The following is a 22,806-nucleotide window of genomic DNA, read 5'->3' on the forward strand; positions in this document are numbered from 1 at the left end:
GTCATGTAAAACTTTGCTTAGATGGTCTTTTGTTTTTTTAATCATAAAACTAAAATTGCTCCTTTCTATAATTTCATTTTGGGAAGTGGGGAGATCAGAAGGCCCTTTTTGGTGATCTATTCCTATTGCAAGGATTAAAATGCAATTGATTTAGATTGATTAGCAGTTATAGGCTAAATTGCATAAAGGCTTTCTTTTGGTGCCTCCCCAAATCAGGTGAGTCATTTAAATAGTCTTAGAATGGTGAAAGGAGATACTAAAAACAGGAAACAGGTGTATAGCCCCACCCTTAACTTAGACTGCTTAGTGAGAACCTGGAGGACTGTTCCTTTTGCAAATTCTTAATTTGGAAAAAGTCTTCAAATAACTTTTTGATCTCCTGGCTATATTATTAATTACTGAGGCTGATAGACTACACCCCTTAAAAGATGGTTGGCCACAAGCTAAGATTGAATTTATTTTCTGTGTTCTCGTGCCAGGTGTAGTACAGAAAGGCTCATCTTCACAGCCCTCCTGGGGCTTTTAACTAGTCAAACTAGGAGTCATGAATGTCCAATAATTCAGGGAGCTCTGGAGGACTGCAAAATGTTAAATAGGATGAAAGAAATCCTCAAATATAATGGTTAAGCTAGAGGAAGCCACATTACCCAAAGCACAGTGACTATGATACAGGTCCTTTTGTTAGGGTCAACGTGGGTTTATTGCTAAAAAGATCTGGTGGGTAGCTCTAGGTTTAACTGTCTGACCAACCTTAATACTTGACTTGAATGTCTTCTCATGTTTGCAAGGAAACGATAGGTTTTTATGAGACTTCATTTAAATTAGTTATTGAGGCTTTAATTGGTGTTCATGCCTTACCTCTAAAATGTAAAAGACGAGTTATCCAGGGACAAGACAAGGAATGGTATTTTTAGGACTGACACTGAAAACTGATTGACCCTCTAGTAATAGTTTTCAATAGCATGATAAGTCATTCATTATGACTCTTAAAAGGAGCTTTTGGGGGTATGTTGGAGTATTTATTACATACTACTGTTTAATGTCTAACGTGGGCCTTTTAATTTGTAAACACGGGAATGATTGTGAGGCTGTGGAAAACAAACTATTTACCTTTGAAGTAAGTTTTAAAAGACAGTCCAATTTTTAGCATGTGTGTTGTGTCCAGCCTGTGGTTGTCTTAATAAATGTGATTTTTCTCCCCATTCTCTCTTTTATTTATTTGCGTTGTAGGCCTCGTGTGTGTTTTCTGGGAGTGGAAAACACATGTTAATATTGCCCAACTTTGCTGTTAAAATATAATTGGTTTTCATATATACTGTTTCACTGACTTCTTAACAGACATGTTCTTGTATGGAACAGTTTTCTGAACCTGTTACAGGTTAACGTGATGAATTTTCACTGTTCCTGTGTTCTCAACTCATTTGCTAGACTGTACTCTTCATAAACTGCCTTTTCCTGGTATTCTAGTAGAATACAGTAGTTTGTTCTTTAACTTGGGTTAGTCGTCTTAGCCATTTATAGCAAAGTCGGAAGTAGGACTGTCATGCTTTTTGAAATCGACCGTTTTCTTTCATCTGGGCTGTACCACTTTCCCACTATTTGGGCAGTTTTTTAAGGGGTCGTATTTTTTAAACGGAAATGTGAAGTCACAAGTATGTTCTGGAAGGGCCTTAAGAAGGGCCCTCTGTAGAACAACCTAAGTGTACATCAGTGCTTGGTTGTCCAGTGCCTGCACATTAACCTGGGGAGTTTTTAACAATACTGGGCCACTGTCAGTTTTTAAATGTTTCCAGGTGATGGGTATAAGTGGTCAAGGGCTTCCATCCAGGAGAGGGCAGGGAGGATGGTGACAGCATTTTTAGTAGAGACGCACGAGAGGCCTGGGTCTCAACATTTACGACTACAACCTTAAATGTTTTCGGTAACACTACGTTGAGAATGCAAATTACCATTTAAATGAGAAGGTGTTTAAACGGAAATTTGCAGAACACCTAAGAGGTATTTTGGCAAAAGCAAATAAAGTAAAGCTGATTCTACTGGCAACAGCGGGATAGTAAAAAGCAGATAACAGTGATCTTTCGGTGCTGAGGACGGATTAAAAGAACAGCAGTCTGAAGGATCTAGACCTTGAGGAAAAAGGAATCCTGTATTCGCCTGGACGAAAGGGATGCGGTGGCGGAGGCCGGAATGCAGTGACGTACTTCCGTGGGAGGGGCCGTTTCCAGCTCACGCTCACTTCCGTCGCACCTGCGCAGTTGGACCCCCGGGCTCGCACTGTTGTGGCGGTTTTTGGGGATCTGCTAGTTACTAGGAAACTGCTCTTTAACGCCCGAGGGCGATGCGCTCTGCTCCAGCCATCAGAGCCTGCCAGAGAGTCTGCCGGTGCCTCTTGTCTGGGTTTCGGGGTCAAGTAGATGGGAGGCAGCCGGAGCAGTTGTCGGAAAGGACCGGCTCCTTCGGAGGGCCCGTGAGGTCGCAAGCGGAGCTACCCCGAAACGAGCTGAGAGAAGCCCCCGAGTCTGGTGGTGAGGGGAGTGAGGAGCTGGTAGAGATCTGTCAGAAGAGACGTTTCCTCAGTGGCGCCAAGCAGCAGCTTAGCCGAGATTCTCTTCTAAACGGATGCCACCCCGGCCTTGGCCCCTTGGGCATAGAGTTGCGGAAGAACCTGGCGGCCGAATGGTGGTCCTCGGTGGTGGTGTTCAGGGAGCAGGTCTTCCCGGTAGACGCCCTCCATCGTGAGCCAGGTCCTTCGCTGCCCGTGGACAATGGCTTCAGGTTAGTTTCTGCAGAAACGCTGCGCGAAATCTTGCAAGACAAAGAGCTGAGTAAGGAACAGCTAGTAGCATTTCTTGAGAACTTACTAAACACTTCTGGGAAACTACGGGAGAACCTTCTTCACGGTATGCTTCACGATTTCATGCTTCAAAATAGGTGTCGGGGTGGAAAGGCAATCTCGCTCGATTTCACGAATTGCAACTGGCCCTTTAGTCACGTGGAAAGGAAATTACCTGAATCTGTCTTCTTGACGTAGTTGGGTTTATTGACAGTCTTGCTACCTTGGAGACAACTGGTTCATGGGATTGTTATTGGTTCTTAAAGAATCTGCTTCAAGGATCTAGTAAAGCTGTCAGTTTCCCAAGGCAACCCTAGTATGGGGTTCAATTGAGTAGTCCTAGAATTAGGACCTAAGTTAAATCGCGTGTTTGAATCATTGGTTCTTTGTTATTAAAATACTAACAAGTATTTCCACAGTTACTCTTCTTTCTTTCTTTTTGTGTGTTTAGAAACACACAAAAGACTTATTAAGAGCTCTTTCTGGGATTTCCCCTGGTGGTCCAGTGGTTAAGACTCCAAGCTTCTAGTGCAAGGGTGTGGCTTTGATCCCGGGTCAGGGAACTAAGATCCCATATGCCTCATAGCCAAATTTTTTTTAAAAAAGAGCTTGTTTTTCCAGAGTAACAAGAAAATGCCCTCCCTTAGTTTTTCTTACGAAAACTTATCTGCATAATCTGTTGTTTGAAGAGCCGTTAAGGTAATTTTTGAATTGGCAGAATAATCGGACTGATCAAGTTTTTTAAGTGATTCTTTAGTGAATACACAGAACTTAGTAGGGCATGGTATACCTTTAAAGTTAAATAGTACCTGATTAGTAGAGATCCGGGGCGGGGGGGGGGGGAGGGGATCAGATTTTTTTTTTAATAGGACAGACTTGGCTGCCACAGCATCTCATCTTTGCAACATGTTATCCTTGCCATTTTTTTTTTTTATTAAGTGGTACTAGGAAGTAATTTGAAATAACCAATGTCCATGGTCTCTGAAAATTAGTACCTATATTATAACCTTTTAAAGATTTCCTTAATAAAATAAGGCAAACAAACTGTTGAGTAAATGTGACAATTTTGATTTGAACTACTTTAATTATTCATGATGGTTTTACTTTGGGGAAGTTAAATCACTTTTCATTATCATGTCCCAAAACAAATCAATTTTTTCTTTCCCATGAGAAAATGAAACGTAGCTGTCTTAGATTCATCAAAGTATTTATTGATGAGCCAGACATTCTCTTTCCTTTAAGAAACTTAAATCCATGCACTTGCCTAATCTTTTGGTTGTTTAGTGCTTCTAGCTTTCAAGTATCAGTTTGCCATTTCTTTCTATGCCCCATGCCCTTGCCTTCTTTATTTCATGTCTGAACTATTGTGGTAGCCTCTGTGTATGAATACTTTGGCCACCTGATGCGAAGAGCTGACTCATTTGAAAAGACCCTGATGCTGGGAAAGATTGAAGGAGAGAGGAGAATGGGACGACAGAGGATAAGATGGTTGGATGGCATCACCGACTCAATGGACATGAGTTTGAGTAAACTGCGGGAGTTGGTGATGGACAGGGAGGCCTGGCGTGCTGCAGTCCATGAGGTCACAAAGAGTCGGATGCGACTGAGGGACTGAACTGAATTGATCTAAGTATGAATGGTTTTTTCAAATTCTCAGTCATTATATCTCCAAAGAGCGCTCCTGCCCTATTCTTTTCTGTCCTGTGATTAATTACACATATGTTAGACTTCCCCCATCTTGTTAACAACTTTCTTGAACACATTGATCACATTTTAAAGTCTGGTCTGATAACTCAGTTATGTCTGTTTCTAGTATCTGTGTTACTCTGGACTTTTGTTCATTTGGACTTTTCTCTTGATTTTCTAAGTAATTTGTGTGTTAATTATAGAGAGAAATTGAGGCTCTGGGTGATGTTTTCTTCTATCTGTGGGCTAGCAGGTGGGGATTACTTTTGCTTTGGGCAGGCAGTTAGGGCATATTTATCCGGAAAGTTCATTGACAGCTTCGTTTTCACTTTACCCCTGGAAGGCAACCCTTTAGGTGTCCCTAGTGAAAGGCTGGGGTGTTGCCAGGGCCTCTCTTTCTTATGACCTTTGGACTACAATTTTTATACTTACCAGCCCCATACAATGTCAGTGTTTCAGCTTCTCAGCTCTGCTACTTCAGATTGGAAAAGCAACACTAAATGTTGCATTCACCTCTCTGCTGTTACTTTTTTTCCAGATATTGGACCCTCAGTCCTTATTGTCTTGATAGCTCTCGTGTCATTTTTAAAAGTTTCTTGGCCAAGCTTTTCTTGTCAACAAGCTTGCCAGTTATTACAGGAAGTGGAAATCTCAAGTAACTGTTGAACACAGTGTTATCGTTTAGTGGGATATAATCTAAGTGTAAGAAATCTTGAACTTTGATTTATTCTAAGTAGAAATGTTGGAATTATAGTACTGCAACTATTTTACATATATTTTGTGCATGCCTGCTCAGTTGTGTCCAACTCTGAGCAAATAGACCCATGGATAGATATATTAGGAACCAAGATTTTCACTGTAAGAAAAAAGATACAAAGCAGATAAGGATAAACTTTGTAATATTAAATTTGAATTGACTATCAGTATGAACTTATTTTAAAAATACATGTTTCCTGGCTTTCTTCATTTAAAAGGCCTGGAAACAATGACAATAGCAATGAGCACACCTAGAATCACGTTTCTAAAAGGAACCAGCACTTGGAGAAATGGCTCATTCCAGGTCTGGGGCAGGGACAATATAAGGTGACTTTGGGACAGTTTATGGTGCTAGAAAGCAAAAAATTACTAGAAAACTAAGTGGTGTTGTTCAGTCGCTAAGTTGTGTACGACTCTTTGCAACCCCATGGACTGCAGTGCACCAGGCTTCCCTGTCCTTCTCTGTCTCCCAGAATTTGCTCAGATTCATGTCCATTGAGTCAGTGATGCCATTCCACTATCTCACCATCCCCTTTTTCTTTTCCAGCATCAGGGTCTTTTTTATTGAGTTGGCTCTTTCCATCATGTGGCCAAAGTATTAGAGCTTCAGCATCAGTCCTTCCAATGAATATTTAGGGTTGATTTCCTTTAGGATTGACTGCTTTGATCTCCTTGCAGTCCAAGGGGCTCTCAAGAGTCTTCTCCAGCACCACAATCCAAAAGCATCAATTCTTTGGCACTCAACCTTTATGGTCCAACTCTGACATGTATATATGACTACTGGAAAAACCATAGCTTTGACTATACTATACAGAACTTTATTGGCAAAGTGATGTCTTTGCTTTTTAATTCACTGTCTAGGTATGTCATAGCTTTCCTTCCAAGGAGCAGGAGTGGGTTTATGTTAAAAGGACATAGATGCTGGCTTGAAGGAGATTCCCACTGGCTAAGTTTGGGACAAATTGAATATTAAAATAAGTATTGATGGTAATGGATGAGAACACATTAAATAAAAATCTAATCCACAGTTAATGTAAAAATTAGTAATTAAGGCTCTTGGTAGAAAGAGGAGTTGAAGAGAGTTTGTTTTAATAGGAGCTGTGCAATAAGTATAGAAGGAATGCTAGAATAGAAAAACTACCTTTGTAATCCTTGATGTAATAATTCAAGCAGGGGTCATCAGTGAATTCTAAAAGATTGGGTGGAAGATTTTTGGGGAAGATAGTGGGGAATGGATATTCACTGTCTTATCTAGTTAATCTAAATCTGGTTTCATTAGAAATGGGGTCATTTGATACTAGGTTCCTCCTATTAGGATTCCATAAGACATAGCATATCAACTATGTAGAATTACTGCTAAAAATGATTAACCCAAATTAAATCATAAGGGAACATTCAGACAAGTCTAATTTGAGATTAATCTGTGACTGGCCTGTACTCAAATCAAAAGTCATTGTTATTAAAAGCAAAGTTGGAGAAGTCAGAGAAATAGTCTAGATTTAGAGTGATTTAAGAAATCTAATCAAAATGCAGAGCATTAACCTTAATTAGGGAGAAAAAGACAGTAATAAATGGCATTTGGGGTGACAGAAAATAGAATATTGATCATATGTTAGATGAAATCATGACATGATTAATGGTGTGATAAAGGTGTACCGTGAATATTTTTAATTTTAGGAGGTGCCTGCTGAAATGTTTTGTGGTGAACAAGAAAAAGAAATGTGGCAAAATGTTTGCAGTTGGTGAATCTAGGTGAAGGATTTACAGATGTTTATTGTACTATTCTTTCAACTTTCTTGTAGATTTGAAAATCTTCAAACTAAAAAGTTGGAGAGCACTACTTGAAATTAAGTGGTAATCAACTAAGATTTACTTTAGCTCCATGTTACTATACTTACTGCTGTGTTAGCATTATATTATTAATTTGTCTATAAATTGACCGAAATGGTTGGGTTTATACAATGATTAATTTATTTTTTAACAGGTGCCTTGGAGCACTATGTTAGTTACCTGGATCTGATAAACAAGAGGCTACCATTTGGCCTTGCTCAGATTGGAGTGTGTTTTCACCCTGTTTCTGATACTAAGCAGACACCTGATGGTGTTAAAAGGTACACAGAAAATGGCAAATAACTTGGCCTTGTGTTTAAACAGTCACTTTCACTTTGGGATAGATTATATGATTTTCAAATAAATGATTATCTTATATTTCTGATATCCAAAGAGTCGGTGAAAAGACTGAAGCTTCTCTGGTATGGTTTACTTCAGCAAGAACTGCAAGCCAGTGGCTTGATTTCTGGTTACGTCATCGACTCCTATGGTGGAGAAAGGTACTACAATAATTAACCTTTAATTTAATAATGAATAGACAAATTGTCTAAGTAAGAAGTAATACTTCTCTATAATAAATGAAATTTTATTTGATGTAGCTATGTTATACTTATGAGACAGCTATAAAAATTAACAAGTACATGTGAAAAAACTCTTTGTAGTGATTTTCATTATTCTGTGAGACAAAGTTACTTTGGTAAAGTATTTGTTGATATTTCGGTCAGAAATTTTTGTTGGTAAGACTTGAACAAAATAAAGCTCAAATTCTCTTACCTGGCATTCCTGACTGGTATAGAGTTTGATCCTTGCCCACTCTTATAGTTTTAGCTTTTCCTCCCAACCTCCAAGAACTCTCCATATTAGTCAAATGGACCTGTAATTCACAGTCAGGTTTCAATGTAAGCCTAAGAGAGAAAAGCTGAAGTAAGCATTTTTGTCTTGCCGTTGTCTTATTACTCTAACTCTCAGAATCTCCAAATACTCACCTAAACTAAATGAAATGATCACAAATACTCAGACTGTTTATGAAGGATGAGAATGGTATGTGATACTTTTTTCTGTATCTAAGTTCATGGTTCCTTCCCTTCTTTTTAATTGACCACAGAAAGGCTAGATGGCATCCACAGTTATTCTCTGTAATTCTTTCAGATTAAAAAACAGTATTTTTAGCAGTATATACACTCATATTTAATTAAACTTAACAGTTCTTATATGGAACTTGACCCATTTCATTCAGTTGCTGTAGGCAACTTTACTTTTAATGTTTATTTTAACAAGTTAATAAGACAAACTTTCCTTTCCAGTTTGCTGTGAGTCCATCTAACTTCAGCAGTGGAGATTGTCAGGATGAAGCAGGCCGAAAAGGAAACAAACTTTACTACAATTTTCCCTGGGGAAAGGAGCCAATAGAAACGCTGTGGAATCTAGGAGATCATGAACTTTTACACACGTATCCTGGAAGTGTGGCTCAATTGCACGTATGTTTTCCCTTGTGCTCCTGTGTCTCCTTTACCCAGATTCTCTCACCATGAACATTTTTAAGATGTACTTTGTAAAAAAAAAAAAACGCTGACTTGTACATTTTATTATTTTTTTTAATCTTATTTGTTAATTTTCGGCTGTGACAGGTCTTAGTTGTGGTGCACAGACTTAGTTGCCCCACGGTGTGTGGCATCTTAGTCCCCAGACAGGGGTCGAACCCTGGTCCCCTGCATTAGAAGGCAGATTCCTAACCACTGGACTACCCTGTGATCATTTCTGAACCATTTGAGAATTAACTGTAGGCATGGTGGCTGGCCCAACACTTCTTAATACGTTAGTATACATTTCTCAAGTATTACAAGGACTCACTTGTATAACTACCGTGCAGTCATTATGATCAGGAAAGTAACAGTAATCTGCTATTACTGCCATTCCACAGAACCCTTCCAATGTGACCAGTTATTCCAGTCTGCCCTTTATAGGCCCAGGATTCAATCTAGGATCTTGTATTTCAAGTAGTTGTCATGTGTTCTTGCTGCTGCTACTGCTGCTAAGTCGCTTCAGCCGGGTCCAACTCTGTGCGACCCCATAGATGGCAGCCCACCAGGCTCCGCTGTCCCTGGGATTCTCCAGGCAAGAACACTGGAGTGGGTTGCCATTTCCTTCTCCAATGCATGAAAGTGAAAAGTGAAAGTGAAGTCGCTCAGTCGTGTCCAACTCTTCCCGACGCCATGGACTGCAGTCTACCAGGCTCCTCCGTCCATGGGATTTTCCAGACAAGAGTACTGGAGTGGGGTGCCATTGCCTTCTCCGATCATGTGTTCTTAGTCCCCTTCAGATGAACAATTTCTTTTGCCTTTCCTTGTCTTTCATGACCTTGACATTTTTGAAGAGTACAGGCCAGTTGCTCTGTAGAACGTCCCCTGGTTGAAGTTTCCTTCATGTGTTTTTTTGCTAGGCATGCCACAGCAATGGTGCCACCCTCTCCTCAGGGTATCATGTCGGGAGGCATGTGATAGCAGTTTGTTACTGGCGATAGTAACTTTTATCACTTGATTAAGATGATGCTGCCAGGTTTCTCCATTGTAAAGCTGATAAGTATTTTGAGGTTATTCATTGACAAGTAATTAATAAGTCTTTTGTGGGCAGATAATTTATGTAAAAATAACCTGTTTCTCACCAAATTTTGACCTGCTGGTGTTAGAGCATCGTTCTTGCCCAAATCAGTGATTACTGTGAGGGTTGCCAAAATGATAGCTTTTAAATTTTTTTCATCATTCTGTCTAGATTGATTGATCAGTTTGTATTCTGATTCTGTAACTCTAAAATATGATTTTAGGAGGTATTATTCTGCTGAATAATGCTTTATTTTTGTTGTACTTTTCTATTGAGGGCCGAGACGGGCGGAAAAACGTGGTTCCTTCTGTTTTATCTATAAATGGAGATCTAGACCGAGGCATGCTGGCCTACCTCTATGATTCTTTCCAGCTAACAGAGAACTCCTTTACAAGAAAGAAAGATCTTCATAGAAAGGTACTTTGATATTAAGAGACAGCCTTGGGAAGTTAAAAATACAGATTTCTCCCCTCTTTTTTATGTTAGCGTACTTGGTTTCTAACATAAACTCTGAATAATTATTTTTTTAGTGCCAAGTATTTGAAATATTTTTCAGGTTTCTTAGAGAATGTGGCCACAGGAATAATAAGCAGGTTCTTGCAGAATTAGAGCCAGGAATCCCTACTGGGTAACCCCAAAGGCGTTTCTGTTTGATCTTAGGCAGCTAGACAGCTCTCTCTGACTCTCAGCCCCTGAGCCTTTTCACTGATGCCTTCCACTTACATCAGAAGCAGAATGTTAAATAGGAGTAAGACAGACCAGCCAAACTTGTGGTGTTGACCTCTCAGCTTCTGGTCTGACCCCAAGTGGCTGGTCACTGGATCACAGGAGCAAGCCATGGGTCTGGGTCAAGGGAACGACTTATTTTAGGATGTGCAGTTTTAGCATTCTTACGGGCTCAAAATCAAGAGAGACAGGAGGGGTTGCAGTTGTAGGAGAGAAATGAAATGCCAAATGGAGCAAAATTTTAGAAGAAACAAGAAGGATTAAGACAAAATCAAGAATACATGTTGGGGAGGGGGTTGTCTTGAAAGGGTTACTTTAAACAGCAGGGAGGAAAAACAATAGTATAAATAGGCAGCCGGGACTGTTTGGCCCTTGAAGGAAGCTTTACTCACATCCTTTGTTTTCTTGGGGAATTCAGAAGCAAGATTGTTAGCTTAAAATGTGGAGGAGTAGAGGTTTAAGTGGCAAGAGTTTAGAATAGTCCTGTTCCGGTCAACTGTGACAGGGAGCTGCTCCAAATCAAAAGTTTTAACATGTTGAGCGCTCACCTGGTGTCAGACACCACGAGCTTGTAGCGCCACTCTGCACAGTTAGTGATTTATTATGCAGTGTTCATTAGTCTGATGTGGCCCTTCTGGGAGTTGGGATTTATGGGGCATGTGTGACAAACAAACAAGGGATATCCCTTCTTTCTCTTATACCCCACTTCCAAACCATCAGCAAAACCTCTTTGACTCTGTCTCCAACATATATCCTGAATCTGACCTTTTCTTACCACCTCCCCTGCTTGAATTCTGATCTAAGCCACCTTCATCCCCACCTCTCTGCACCAGGTGGCCCATTTGAACGGTACATGTTACTCAGCTCTGCTGCTTTAAACCCTCCAGTAAGCTCCTCTTCTTACTCAGGGGAAAAGCTCAAACCCCTTAAAATGTTTTACAAAGCGTTTTTCTTTTTGACCTCCAACTCGTCTCTACGTTACTCAGTCTGCTCGAGCAACGCAGACATCATTGTTGTTTCTAGAACATGCCAGGTGTCCCCAGAGCCATGTCATTAGTTCTTCCCTTGGTCTGAGTGCTCTTCCTCCAAACACACAAGTCTTGCCCCTCAGTCCACTTTCAAGTCTTTGCTCAAATGTCACCTCAGAGAGGAAACTTTGTCTTATCACCTTGTTTAAAATTGCAAACAGCCCTCCCCTAGCCCACCCCTTGCCAACACATATCTTCTTTCTTTCTTTTTTTTTTTCAAGCACTTACTACCTTCAAATATAGAGTCTCCCTGGTAGCTCAGATGGTAAAGTGTCTGCCTGCATGCGAGAGACCCAGGTTCGATACCTGGGTCGGGAAGATCCCCTGGAGAAGGAAATGGCAGCCCACTCCAGTACACTCGCCTGGAAAATCCCATGGACAGAGGAGCCTGGTGGGCTACAGTCCCTGGGGTCACAAAGAGTCGGATACGACTGAGTGACTTCACTTTCTTTTCCTTTCCTACCTTCAAATATATTACTTTCTTATTTTGTTATCTTCTCCCCATTGTGAGGGACAGGGATTTTTGTCCCCACTACCTAGAACTGTTTCTCGAGCCAAGTGTTGAATGGCTCAATGAATGCGTAGAGTGATGGGTTTTGGCAGGAGAAAGTGCAGGTGATAAGGCACATGGCACAGGCTGGGTAGTGAAGGCAGTGATTCCAGGAAAGTGCATTTTGACTGAGGGAAAATAGAGTTGTCAGAAGAGAGGAGAATATCAAGTGAATGTATTTCTGCTTAATGCCTAAGTGGAGAAATCTATGGCATCTGAATGCAGATAACTGATGCATCTTTACATGACTTTTTATGACCTCAGCAGGCTTCCATTTTCACACAGAAAATTTCAACTGTTTAAGAAACTTCATGTTTATTAGTGCTTGTCCTTTTTATCCCTGCTCTTTAAATTGTTTTAGGTGCTTAAACTTCACCCTTGTTTGACCCCTATTAAAGTTGCTTTGGATGTGGGACGAGGCCCAACAGTGGAACTAAGACAGGTGGGTTAAATAAGCTTTAATGTCTTGATTTCAACTATAACCTTTATTCCAAGTAAGTGAGTAGTTTGCCATCTAAGTTTTATTTTATTCATTAAATTTTATTTTAAACTAAATGAACTGTGGCTAAATACTGTGATTAATTAATGCAATTTGAAATATAGCATACTAAAGAAACTGAATACACTTGCGTGGATTTTGCTGTTAATGTCATGCTTAGTCATAATTGCATTTTTTAATGAGTATGCATAATTTTGGTGATCAAAATATTTGTACAGAAGTCTAGTGAATAATTTCTTACCTCTTCTCTTTTTAACACTTTTTTTAAAAATTGGAGGATAATTGCTTTACAGTGTTGTGTTGGATTCTGCCATACAACAGCTCGAAGCAGCCATAATTATATGCATAGCCCCCTGCTCTTGAACCTCACTCCACTTTCCCATCCCCCTCTAGACCATCACAGAGCCCCAGGTTGGGCTCTTGTGGTATATAGCAGCTTCCCGCTAGCTAGCTATTTTACCCAGGATAGTATTATATATGGGCTTCCCTGGTAGCTCGGCTGGTAAAGACTCCACCTATAATACAAGAGACCCTGGTTCGATTTCTGGGTTGGGAAGATCCCCTGGAGAAGAGATAGGCTACCCACTCTAGTATTCTTGGGCTTCCCTGGTGACTCAGATGGTAAAGAATTTACCTGCAATGCGGGAGACCTGGGTTCGATCCCTGAGTTGGTGAGATCCCTGGAGGAGGGCATGGCAACCCACTCCAGTATTCTTGCCTGGAGAACTCCTGTGGACGGAGGAGCCTGGCGGGCTACAGTCCACGGGGTCTCAAAGGGTCAGACACGACTGAGCGACTCAGCTCAGCTCAGCATCATATATGTCAGTGCTACTTTCTCAGTTGGTCCTACTCTTGCCTTCCCTCACTGTGTCCACAAGTCTGTTCTCTGTATCTGCATCTCCGTTCCTTCCCTGCAAATAGGTTCATCAGTGCTATTTTCCTAGATTCCATATATATGCATTAATACACAATATTTGTTTTTCTGACTTCACTCTGTGTTACCGGCTCTAGGTTCATCCACCTCACTAGAACTGACTCAAATCCATTCCTTTTTATGGCTGAATAGTATTCCATTGTGTATATGTACCACATCTTCTCCATCCATTCATCTGTCGGTGGACATCTAGGTTGCTTCCATGCCCTAGCTTTTGTAAATAGTGCTGCAATGAACATTGAGTTACATGTGTCTTTGAATTGTGGTTTTCTCAGGGTATACCCCCAGTAGTGGGACTGCTGGGTCATATGGTAGTTTTATAAGGAATCTCCATACTGTTCTACATAGTGGCTGTATCGGTTTACAGTCTCAGCAACAGTACATGAGGGTTGCCTTTTCTCCCTGTCCTCTCCAGCCTTTATTGTTTGTAGATCTTTTTGAATATGGCCATTCTGGCCGGCTTGAGGTGATATCTCATTGTAGTTTCGATTTGCATTTCCCTAATACCGAACGATGTTAAGCATCTTTTCATATGTTTATTGGCCAACTTAACATTTTGATACTTGTTAGTATCAGCACAAGCTCTAGATTTGCAATCTTATTTTATTTTTCTAATATATCTGGTCAAATTAAATATTTAAAAAAGCCAGGGCCCCTTCAGCAGTCATTTCTGTCTGGGTGACTCAGACCATCCAGGACTGAGTGAGGACTCTTGAAAGATTAATGGGCTTTCTTGAGCTCTTGGGGAGGGTCTGGAAAGGTGGTGATAATGACCTCAGGGAAAGGGAAAGAGAATGGCTTGGTTTCCACATTTGTCCCCAGGATTGAGGAAGACTTCCCAAACACCCCAGAAGGTACTGAGTTCTTAGGGAATTTTTCTTTTTTTTTTTTTTTTTGCTTGAAGGGCAAAGAAGAACTCTGCCTCTTAGATTTTCATTATTACCATTGCAGGCCCTTTTCTGTTTTGTTTTTAAGAATAATAGTATTACTTTGTGCCTCGGGTGTTTTACCAAACGAATAGTATCGTGTTCTGTTTTTAATTTTTTTCCTCAGCTTTATGACAGAGAGAATCCTCATGCCTGTAACTTTCTGGACTATGGAAGAGGTTTTGTGCGTTATTTTTACAGGGATCAGATTCTGGGATAAAATGAACATGTAGCCTTGATTTCACTATATCAGTTAGATTGCTTTCCAAACTGGCTGTGCCTGTTTGTGGACTCGTCTGTGGCGTGAGGACTCTCATTTCCCCATGTCTGCACCTGGGCTTAATCATGCTGAAAGCTTTTTCTTTCCTTTTCCACCTTCTGTTAGGAAGAGGTCATTTTCTGCTGGCAACCACTAACTTACTAAAATTCATATTAGCCTTTTTCCTGTTACTTTCTAAGATTTATTAATATCTATATTTTCATTTGTCCCCAAAATACTATGTACCTTAACACCCACTTTGCTCTGGTCTTTCCCTGGGAGCTTGCTAGAAATGCAAATTCTTGCCAAACCTGCTGAATCAGAAACTCTGGGGTGAGGCTGAGCCATCTGTGTTTTGCAAGCCCTCCAGGTGTTACTGATGCTAGCGCAAGCACATGCTCTCACGTGACCCTTCCACTCACCATTACCCTCCCCTCCCCACCAGGAACATTTAGGTAAAGTTTGGGGACAGTTTCGGTTGTCACAAGGTGAGGAAGAGTGCTCCAGGCATCTGATGAAAGCCAGGGATACTGGTAAACGTCCTGTGTCAGCAGCACCAGTGAGGAAAATCTTGCTTTAGGGGTTTTAGTTCTGGATTGTTACGAGCATTTTAAATTTTTCTTTCTTTCTTTCTTTTTTTTTTTTTTTGCATCACTATTTTTAAGAAAACAGTAAACTATCATATACTCATTATTATTTCTGTATTTTCCATCAGACTTTTGTCTCCAGCATTCCACTGATGCTAATCAATCATTCTCTGTTCCTGAAACATTTTCTTTAGTTGGTTTCAGGAATACCACTTTCCTGGTTTTCTTCATACTTTTCTGGCTTCTTACTTTTCTTTGATGTCTCTTATCTTCAGTCTTCAAGTCTCAGATGAGTTAACATAACCCTATGGACTTAACTGCTTTTTTTCTGATAGAATCTGTATTGCTTTTGTGTTTTGAGTGATGATAATAATAAAAATTCTTTTATTTAATATAAAAATCTCGGAGATTTACATTTAGTATTCATGGCTCAGACTGTAAAGAGTCTACCTGCAATGCAGGAGACCTGGGTTCGATCCCTGGGTTGGGAAGATCCTGGGGAAGGGAATGGGCACTCCCTCCAGTATTCTTGCCTAGGGAACTCCATAGACAGAGAAGCCTGGCCAGCCATGGTCCATGCTGTCTCAAAGAGTCAGACACGGCTAAACAACTAACACGCTTTGCAGTGTTTAAGTTCTTAAGAAATATACAGTTTATAAGTACAACAATATTGTGTAATTAAAGGGATTTATGCCCATTTTAAAGATTGAAAAAGATGGTTGGTGGTTTCATAAAATTAGGGTAATACTTCTAGCTACTTTTCTCTGTTTCATATTCACAGTTTTTGTATTTTTCCTCAGGTTTGTCAAGGGCTATTTAATGAATTACTAGAGAATGGAATTTCTGTGTGGCCTGGTTATTTGGAAACCGTGCAGTCTTCACTGGAACAACTTTATTCAAAGTGAGAATTATCTTTTTGGTTGCTAAAAAAAAATTGTATTTATTCAGAGTTTTTGATTATCTGATGTTTCTTTACTTTATGAGTAACAAACCTCTTCTGAATATATATATATAATGTAATTTAAAATTATTCCTAACTGTTCTGTTTACAGAACCACATACCCTTAGTTAATTCCTACAGCAGGAAACAGTACTCATCAGGTATATTTAACCATGTGCTGCCTGAACCTTCAAGACTCCTACCATGAAGGAGGACTATGTGTCCCTGAGGTTTTCAGTTTATCAGAAATGGAATTACTCCTAATAGATGCAGTTGTTGAATGAGGACTGTGGGAACCTGAGTGGAGTGCCTTTTTCTTGCTGGTTCTTACGGTTCATTCTCAGGCTGAGTGGAAGGTAATTTCATTCCAGAGAACAGAGAACTGGTTTTCTCAGTTGATCCGTGCCTCTGTTTACCTGATTACTTAAGACTGAAACCTGGATATTGTCCTTCACGCATCCCTCTTCTTACTCTCCGGGCCCAGTCCATCCCTGACTCTTTGTCTTCCTCCTAAATGTGACTCACATCCACATCTCCCTGTCTTCATTGCCCCTACTCAAGTTAAGGTTACTAGTATCTCTTGGCTGAATTATTGAACTAATCTCCTAATCGATCTCCCTGTCTCTAGTCTTAGCTTTGCTATTTCCACTGACTTCTATTTTTCAATAAAACAGTTCATTCCCCTTACTTTGGGCTTATTTTGTTATTTTTTTAGCTTTTTGTGACAAATACATATCTTTTAGGTGATAAGTTGTGAAACTTAGTGTCTTGCTCCTCAGTTCTCTAGTAACTTGTTAAATATACCTTTCAGGTGATATCAGAAGTAAAACAGGTTTCTATAGATAGAAGAACTGATGGTTATATCATACATAAAATGAAGTAGCAGTACTTGAACCTTCCAGTGTTCTCAGATCTAAAATCTTACCCTTTGAGTCTTAAGGACACTATCAAGTTACATTTGTTCTTTACATAGCAAAGGCTTTATGTCTGAGGATATTTATTTTCTTTGTCCCAGAATATGTGCATCCAGGTATATATTAAGCACCTACTATATTTTATGCACTTTGATACAGCAACAAGCAAGAGAGCAAAGTTCCCTGTTCTTGTGATGCTTACATTATAGTGGGCTAGAGTAGACAATAGACAAGTAAGTAGATAAATCAGATAATTTCTGGTGGAGTCCTACAAAGAAGAGAAATATTAATGACCTAGTGTGTGACTGGGTAAGCAAAAAGAAGGCTAGTGTGGAATGTATTCAGTTATTGCTAAACTAGAAACTGTAAGTTAGCATACTAAGTTATATATTAAACATGGGTTTTGGTATCATTTGTTGTGCACTGGATCTTAAGTAGTCATGTAAGAGAGTTGGGTCTAAAATAATTTTCTTGGATTCTTAGGTTCATACATAATATCATACCAAATGATGTGTTGAGATGCCAATATTTCTTTCTTCTTTTTTTTTTTAATGACTATTTATTTCTTATGTTTTATTTTCTTTTATGGCTTCCAAGCTATTACAATAAGTCAGAAATTTTCTGAAGATTTTACTTTGAAAATGATTCAGAAACCTGAGAAAACTGTTTTTGGGTTTAGCTCTCAAGCACTGCCTTTGAGTTTTGTGACTCTGAAAAGTGACGATTCCAGATTAATTAATGCTGGTAATGTAGTGAATTTCCAGTTTATATTTGTGCTCATATGTTTTGGTTAACTACTTTTTTTTCTTAGATATGATGAAATGAGTATCCTCTTCACAGTGTTGATTACTGAAGCTACTTTGGAGAATGGATTAATACATTTGAGAAGTAGAGACACCACAATGAAGGAAATGATGCATATATCCAAAGTAAAAGACTTTCTAACTAAATATATATCATCAGCTAAGAATGTATAGATTTCAATATTTGTATAATAAATATTCACCTTTCCTAAGTTGGTTGTGTCATTTAACTTTGTTGTTGTTGAACCCTTTTGCACTTAAAAAGTGGATGTCTTTGTTTTTTCATTGTTTTTACTACTTCTTGATGTATTTCATGGTATCAGGAATATTTTCAACTGTAAGAAAAATACTGCTATACTAGATTAAGCAAATTGGGGTTTGTTTTTCTGATAACAAACAATCGAGGGGTTCAACTGTCCAGAGCTGGTATAATTTTTTCCTCTACAGTAGTTAGGGACCAAGGCTCTTGCTATCTTTCCATCATCTTTAGTATATGGTTTTTATCTTTCCTCTTGTTGCTTCTTGCTCACAAGGTGGCTGCTCTGTTTCTAACCTTCTCAGCTACATTCTAGTTAGAGAGAAAGTCAAAGAGATAAGAGCTAGCGAGCCATAACTCTCCCCTTTTAATTAGGAAAGTAAACGCTTTCCCAAACATCCTAATCAGAAGGCTTATTTACTTTTATTCATCAGAACTGAATCACACGATCATTACTAGACCAGTCACTGTCCAAGGGCATGAGGATATCATGATTAATTTGGATCAAAGATACTTTATCCTTTGGTGCTATAGTACTGTCTTTTAGTCTCTGAAATGGGTTTTGTTATCAGGAAAGAAAAGGTCTTTATGCACACTCTCAGATATCAAAGATTAACCTAAAACTAAATTAGAACATTTATTGATTTTTGAAAAGCAAGCTAAAATAAATGTTAAATGGCGCAATCTAATATTAGTGTCTGACTCTATAAACCTGTATGTGCTGATCATGTTTGTGTTCACTGTGTTGTCGTTGCCAACTTGGCAGATATCCCAACTGATTTGTGTGCAATGTCTTGAAAGGTGGACTAACTTGTCTGAGTTGACCTTACCTAGTAGGTTTTTATTTTTTGCTCTTGGGAAGAATTTCAAACACAAAGACATCTCCAGGATAGTATAATTAACTCCATGTACATATCACCCAGTACCAACAACCATTAACCTATGACCAGTCTTGCCTCATCCACCCAACACCACCCTTCCATATTATATAAAGCAGGTCACAGCTATCATTTCGTTTGTAAACATTTTAATTCAGGATCTTTCGTTAACCATCTTCATGCCTGAAAAAATTAACACTAGATGATATTAAGGAATTATTGAGAATTTTCTTGGGTGTGATCATGATATTATGACTTTATTTTTCTTTTTAAAAATCCTTATCTGAAAGACATGTACTTAAATATTTTTGAGTAAAGATATATGATATCTGAGACTTGTTTTAAAATTTAGTTTTAAAAAAGTAGTAGAATATAGGTGAAAAATAGGGATAGTCGAGTTGTTGAGTTATGGGTACATGGGTTCATTGTACTGCTTTTTGTGTATATTTGAGGGTTGTAGTAATAAAAAGTTTTTAAAAAATCATATCTGTAATATCAGATATCCAGTTATGGGCTTCCCTAGTGGCTCAAATGGTAAAGAATCTGCCTGCAATGCGGGAGACCCCGGTTTGATCCCTGAGTCAGGAGCATCCCCTGGAGAAGGAAATGGCAATCCACTCCAGTATTCTTGTCTGGAGAATCCCATGGACCAGAGGAGCCCGGTGGGATCACCCGTGGGATTGCAAAGAGACACGACTGAACTACTAAACACATATCCGCTTAGTTTCTATTAAAAACTGTCTCATAATTGGATCAGGATCCAAATAAGGTCTACTTTATTCAAGTTGGTTGTTATCCTTATAGATTTGAGCACTCTCTTGCTCATTTGTACTTTTTTATGAAACGTTTATTACAGTGTTTTCTACTGTTTGGATTTTGCAAATTGTATCACCTTGGTTTAGTTTAGCCTATTCCTCTATATCTCCTATAGATTGGAAATTGACTCCAGAGGCTTGATCACTTTGGTGTGGGGCGGCGGGTGGGCAAGATTATAGGCAGTAAATGTCTGTTTTTTTCTCTTGGGGAAATACCAGCAATCATTGACCAATGCCCAGATCAGCCAGTTTTTAAGAGGTGTCAAAATGCTGGTACTCTGATTCTGTCATCCTTCTTTATTTATTAGCTAGAATACTTGTATGAAGGAAAATATCTCATCTACTGTTTGCTTAGGGGTATGGGAAAGGTGGGAGAAATGCTGGGTTCACCCTCTTTAATTCTTTTTCACACACAGTTGTCCTATGTTTTGTCTCAAGTCCTTTTGACACAATTGTAGTAGTGCTTGAGATCTTCCTTAGTATCTAATATCTAATATAGAGATCGTATAGTTTAGAGTTTCTCCGAGGAGCCCTGGTTCCTTTTGTTGGAAAACTGGAGATTATACCCTGGGTGCCAGCGGTGCTCATTAGTAGAAGGTGGTCTTTCTTTCTAGACCTTTTCAGTGTTCAGAGCTGGCAAGTGTGTGTGTGTGTGTGTGTGTGTGTGTGTGACTTAGCTTTACTGAGATATGATTTACATGCAGTAAATTTATTTGTTTTAAATGTACACGTTATGAGTTCTGACATGTGTATAATAACCACCACCATATGACAATATAGAACATTCCATTACCCCCCAAAAGTCCCCTCATGCCCCTTTAGGACTTTAGTGTTTTGACTTGAACTTCTTCTTTCACACATCTGTATCTCCCCACCCCCAAGAACTCCAATTCTCAAGAATACTGAGAGATAAAATTAGAATGTCATGCCATACAACTGCTCACCTGCCTTATCCTAACCACAGCAATCTCAGAAACTGCAACACCAATATTCCCACCATTTGTCTACCTGAAAAGTTTAATTTCATTTTTGTAGTTTGGGGTCCAATTTTTGATTTTGGTATAACTGTAAAAATCTAAAAAGCTTTAAGAATTGTTTTTCTAAAGAAATCTCAGTCCAATCCACAGGTACCTTTATTTAGGTACTTTGTCTTCTTGGGGCCTCAGCCTTCACCGGAGGATTGCATTTCTGGTCTCAGGTCAGCTGACTGTGCACTAACTGGCAACGTGGAATATCTAAACAGCAGTCAGGGTAAGTAATATTTATGGAGGATTATCCAGATCAGAGGTGTCCGACTGAGGTTACGCATCAGAATCTCCTATGGAACTTTTTAAAAATAAATATATTCAAGCCCTGTCCCAGACAGACATACTATTTCTCTTAATAGTAAAGCCCATGTGCAGGAAGTGCTAAGATTCCATATGCCTTCTGGACAAAAAACAACAAATAATACTGTAAGGAGTTCAGCAGACTTTAAAAATGGTGCACATTAGAAAAAAAAAGACCTTAAAAAAATTATCAGAGAGCTCCACATCTGGATAGTATGGTTTTGACAGAACTTCCCTCCAACCCAATTGCATTTAATAAAATTTTTTTTACCAAATACCCTTCTTAGGTATTATACCACACCAATATATATTAAAAGATGTTATTAGGAAACAGCTCTATGGGATTTCCTTGGCAATCCAGTGATTAATAAGACTGTGCTTCCACTACAGGGGGCACAGGTTTGATCCCTGGGTGGGGAACTAAGACCCCACATGCCACGGGACAGGTTAAAAAAAAGAGCTTTATGAAATTCATCTTTCATGCCACCATAAAAAAGTTCTTGACGGTTGCTGTGTTACATCATATCTTCCTGTGAGAAAGCATGGGAGAAATTTCAGATTTAAATGCCAGGGACAGTTGTGCTTTTCCTGAAGACTAGCCTGTTACATGTGTTATGTATCTGTTCATTTTGTTTATTCGCAAAAGCTTTTTGAGCACCCAAGTATCAGGAACTTGAGGTGCTGGGATGCAATGGTGAGCAAAACAGACAAAGCCCTTCTGGGGATGGGCAGGCGGGGTCAGACAGTAAGCCAGGGGGTGCATGGGCAATTTCAGGTAACTCTGGGTAGCGATGGTCTTGTAAAATAGGACAGGATGGTGTGTTTGATCACGCCTAGGGTGATGTGCTTTACATGGGTGATCAGGGAAGTTTCTGAGGACGTGACCTTCAACTGAAACTGAATGATGCGAAGCAGCCAGCTGTGAGAAGATCTGGGACAGTGCATTGAGCAAAAGGGAGTAGCAAGTGGCAAGGCCCTTAGGAGGGAACCAGCATGGAATGAGCAAGGAGCATAAAGCGGGGCAGAGCCGAGGGGAGAAGCTGAGGTCAGAGAGGTGGGCAGGGTGCTTACTTCATAGTAAGGAGCCTGGAAGCCACTGGGACAGGAGGGGGCACAGTTTAAGCAGAAGAGTGGAGAGTGGAATGTTAAAGGAGTAAAAGGGCAGTGGAGAGGCCTATTAGGAGCTCTGACAGGTGATGATGGCCAGGACAAGAGAGGTAACAATACCCTCCTTAGACCTGGCAAGAGGTAGCAATGCCTCCTTAGTCCTGTCGTTTAGAGGGTCCTGCTCTGGCCCTTCCCCTCTGTGCCTTCCTCCACATTATGTGTGAGGGGCCAGGGAGATGTGCTTGGAGATCATTGTAATCCTTAGGTGTCTAATTGTCCTGGCCTATGAGTTGATGCACTATCTGAGATCTTAGTTACTGTTTCTGATAGTGTGTAATGGGGAAGGTCAAAGGCAACGACTAGTGCATGTCTCTCCAGGGCAATAAAAGAGAAAGAAGAATGCAGGATCTTCAGACATCACTGAAGCACTCACTGCTGATCATTCCTGTGGTTAGCTCTCCCCTTTGTCTCCTTTAGGAGAAGCAGCACTGAGAGAAGGCCGTCTCCTTAGGTTGAAATCCCCCAGCTCTAGGACGAGCAGGGGCAGAAGGGA

The 22,806-nt window shown here is 39.8% G+C and overlaps 1 protein-coding gene across 3 annotated transcripts; it reads left to right on the forward strand.

Moving 5' to 3' along the window:
• The first annotated feature begins 116 nt into the window (after window positions 1-116).
• Window positions 117-18,081, forward strand: POLG2 (DNA polymerase gamma 2, accessory subunit). 3 transcript variants are annotated; one of them, XM_065910749.1, is made up of 8 exons: window positions 117-2,900; window positions 7,260-7,386; window positions 7,500-7,605; window positions 8,410-8,583; window positions 9,980-10,120; window positions 12,369-12,449; window positions 16,013-16,113; window positions 17,878-18,081. In XM_065910749.1, the coding sequence occupies exons 1-8, from the start codon at window positions 2,339-2,341 to the stop codon at window positions 18,041-18,043; spliced, it is 1,458 nt and encodes a 485-aa protein (XP_065766821.1). In that variant the 5' UTR covers window positions 117-2,338; the 3' UTR covers window positions 18,044-18,081. The 3 variants fall into 3 exon arrangements, with proteins under 3 accessions (XP_065766821.1, XP_065766822.1, XP_065766823.1); XM_065910750.1 differs by lacking the exon at window positions 9,980-10,120; XM_065910751.1 differs by lacking the exon at window positions 7,260-7,386 and having other exon boundaries at window positions 117-2,775.
• The last annotated feature ends 4,725 nt before the right edge of the window (window positions 18,082-22,806 follow it).

This window comes from Muntiacus reevesi, chromosome 18, assembly GCF_963930625.1.
Source record: "Muntiacus reevesi chromosome 18, mMunRee1.1, whole genome shotgun sequence".
NCBI classification, from domain to species: Eukaryota; Metazoa; Chordata; class Mammalia; order Artiodactyla; family Cervidae; genus Muntiacus; species Muntiacus reevesi.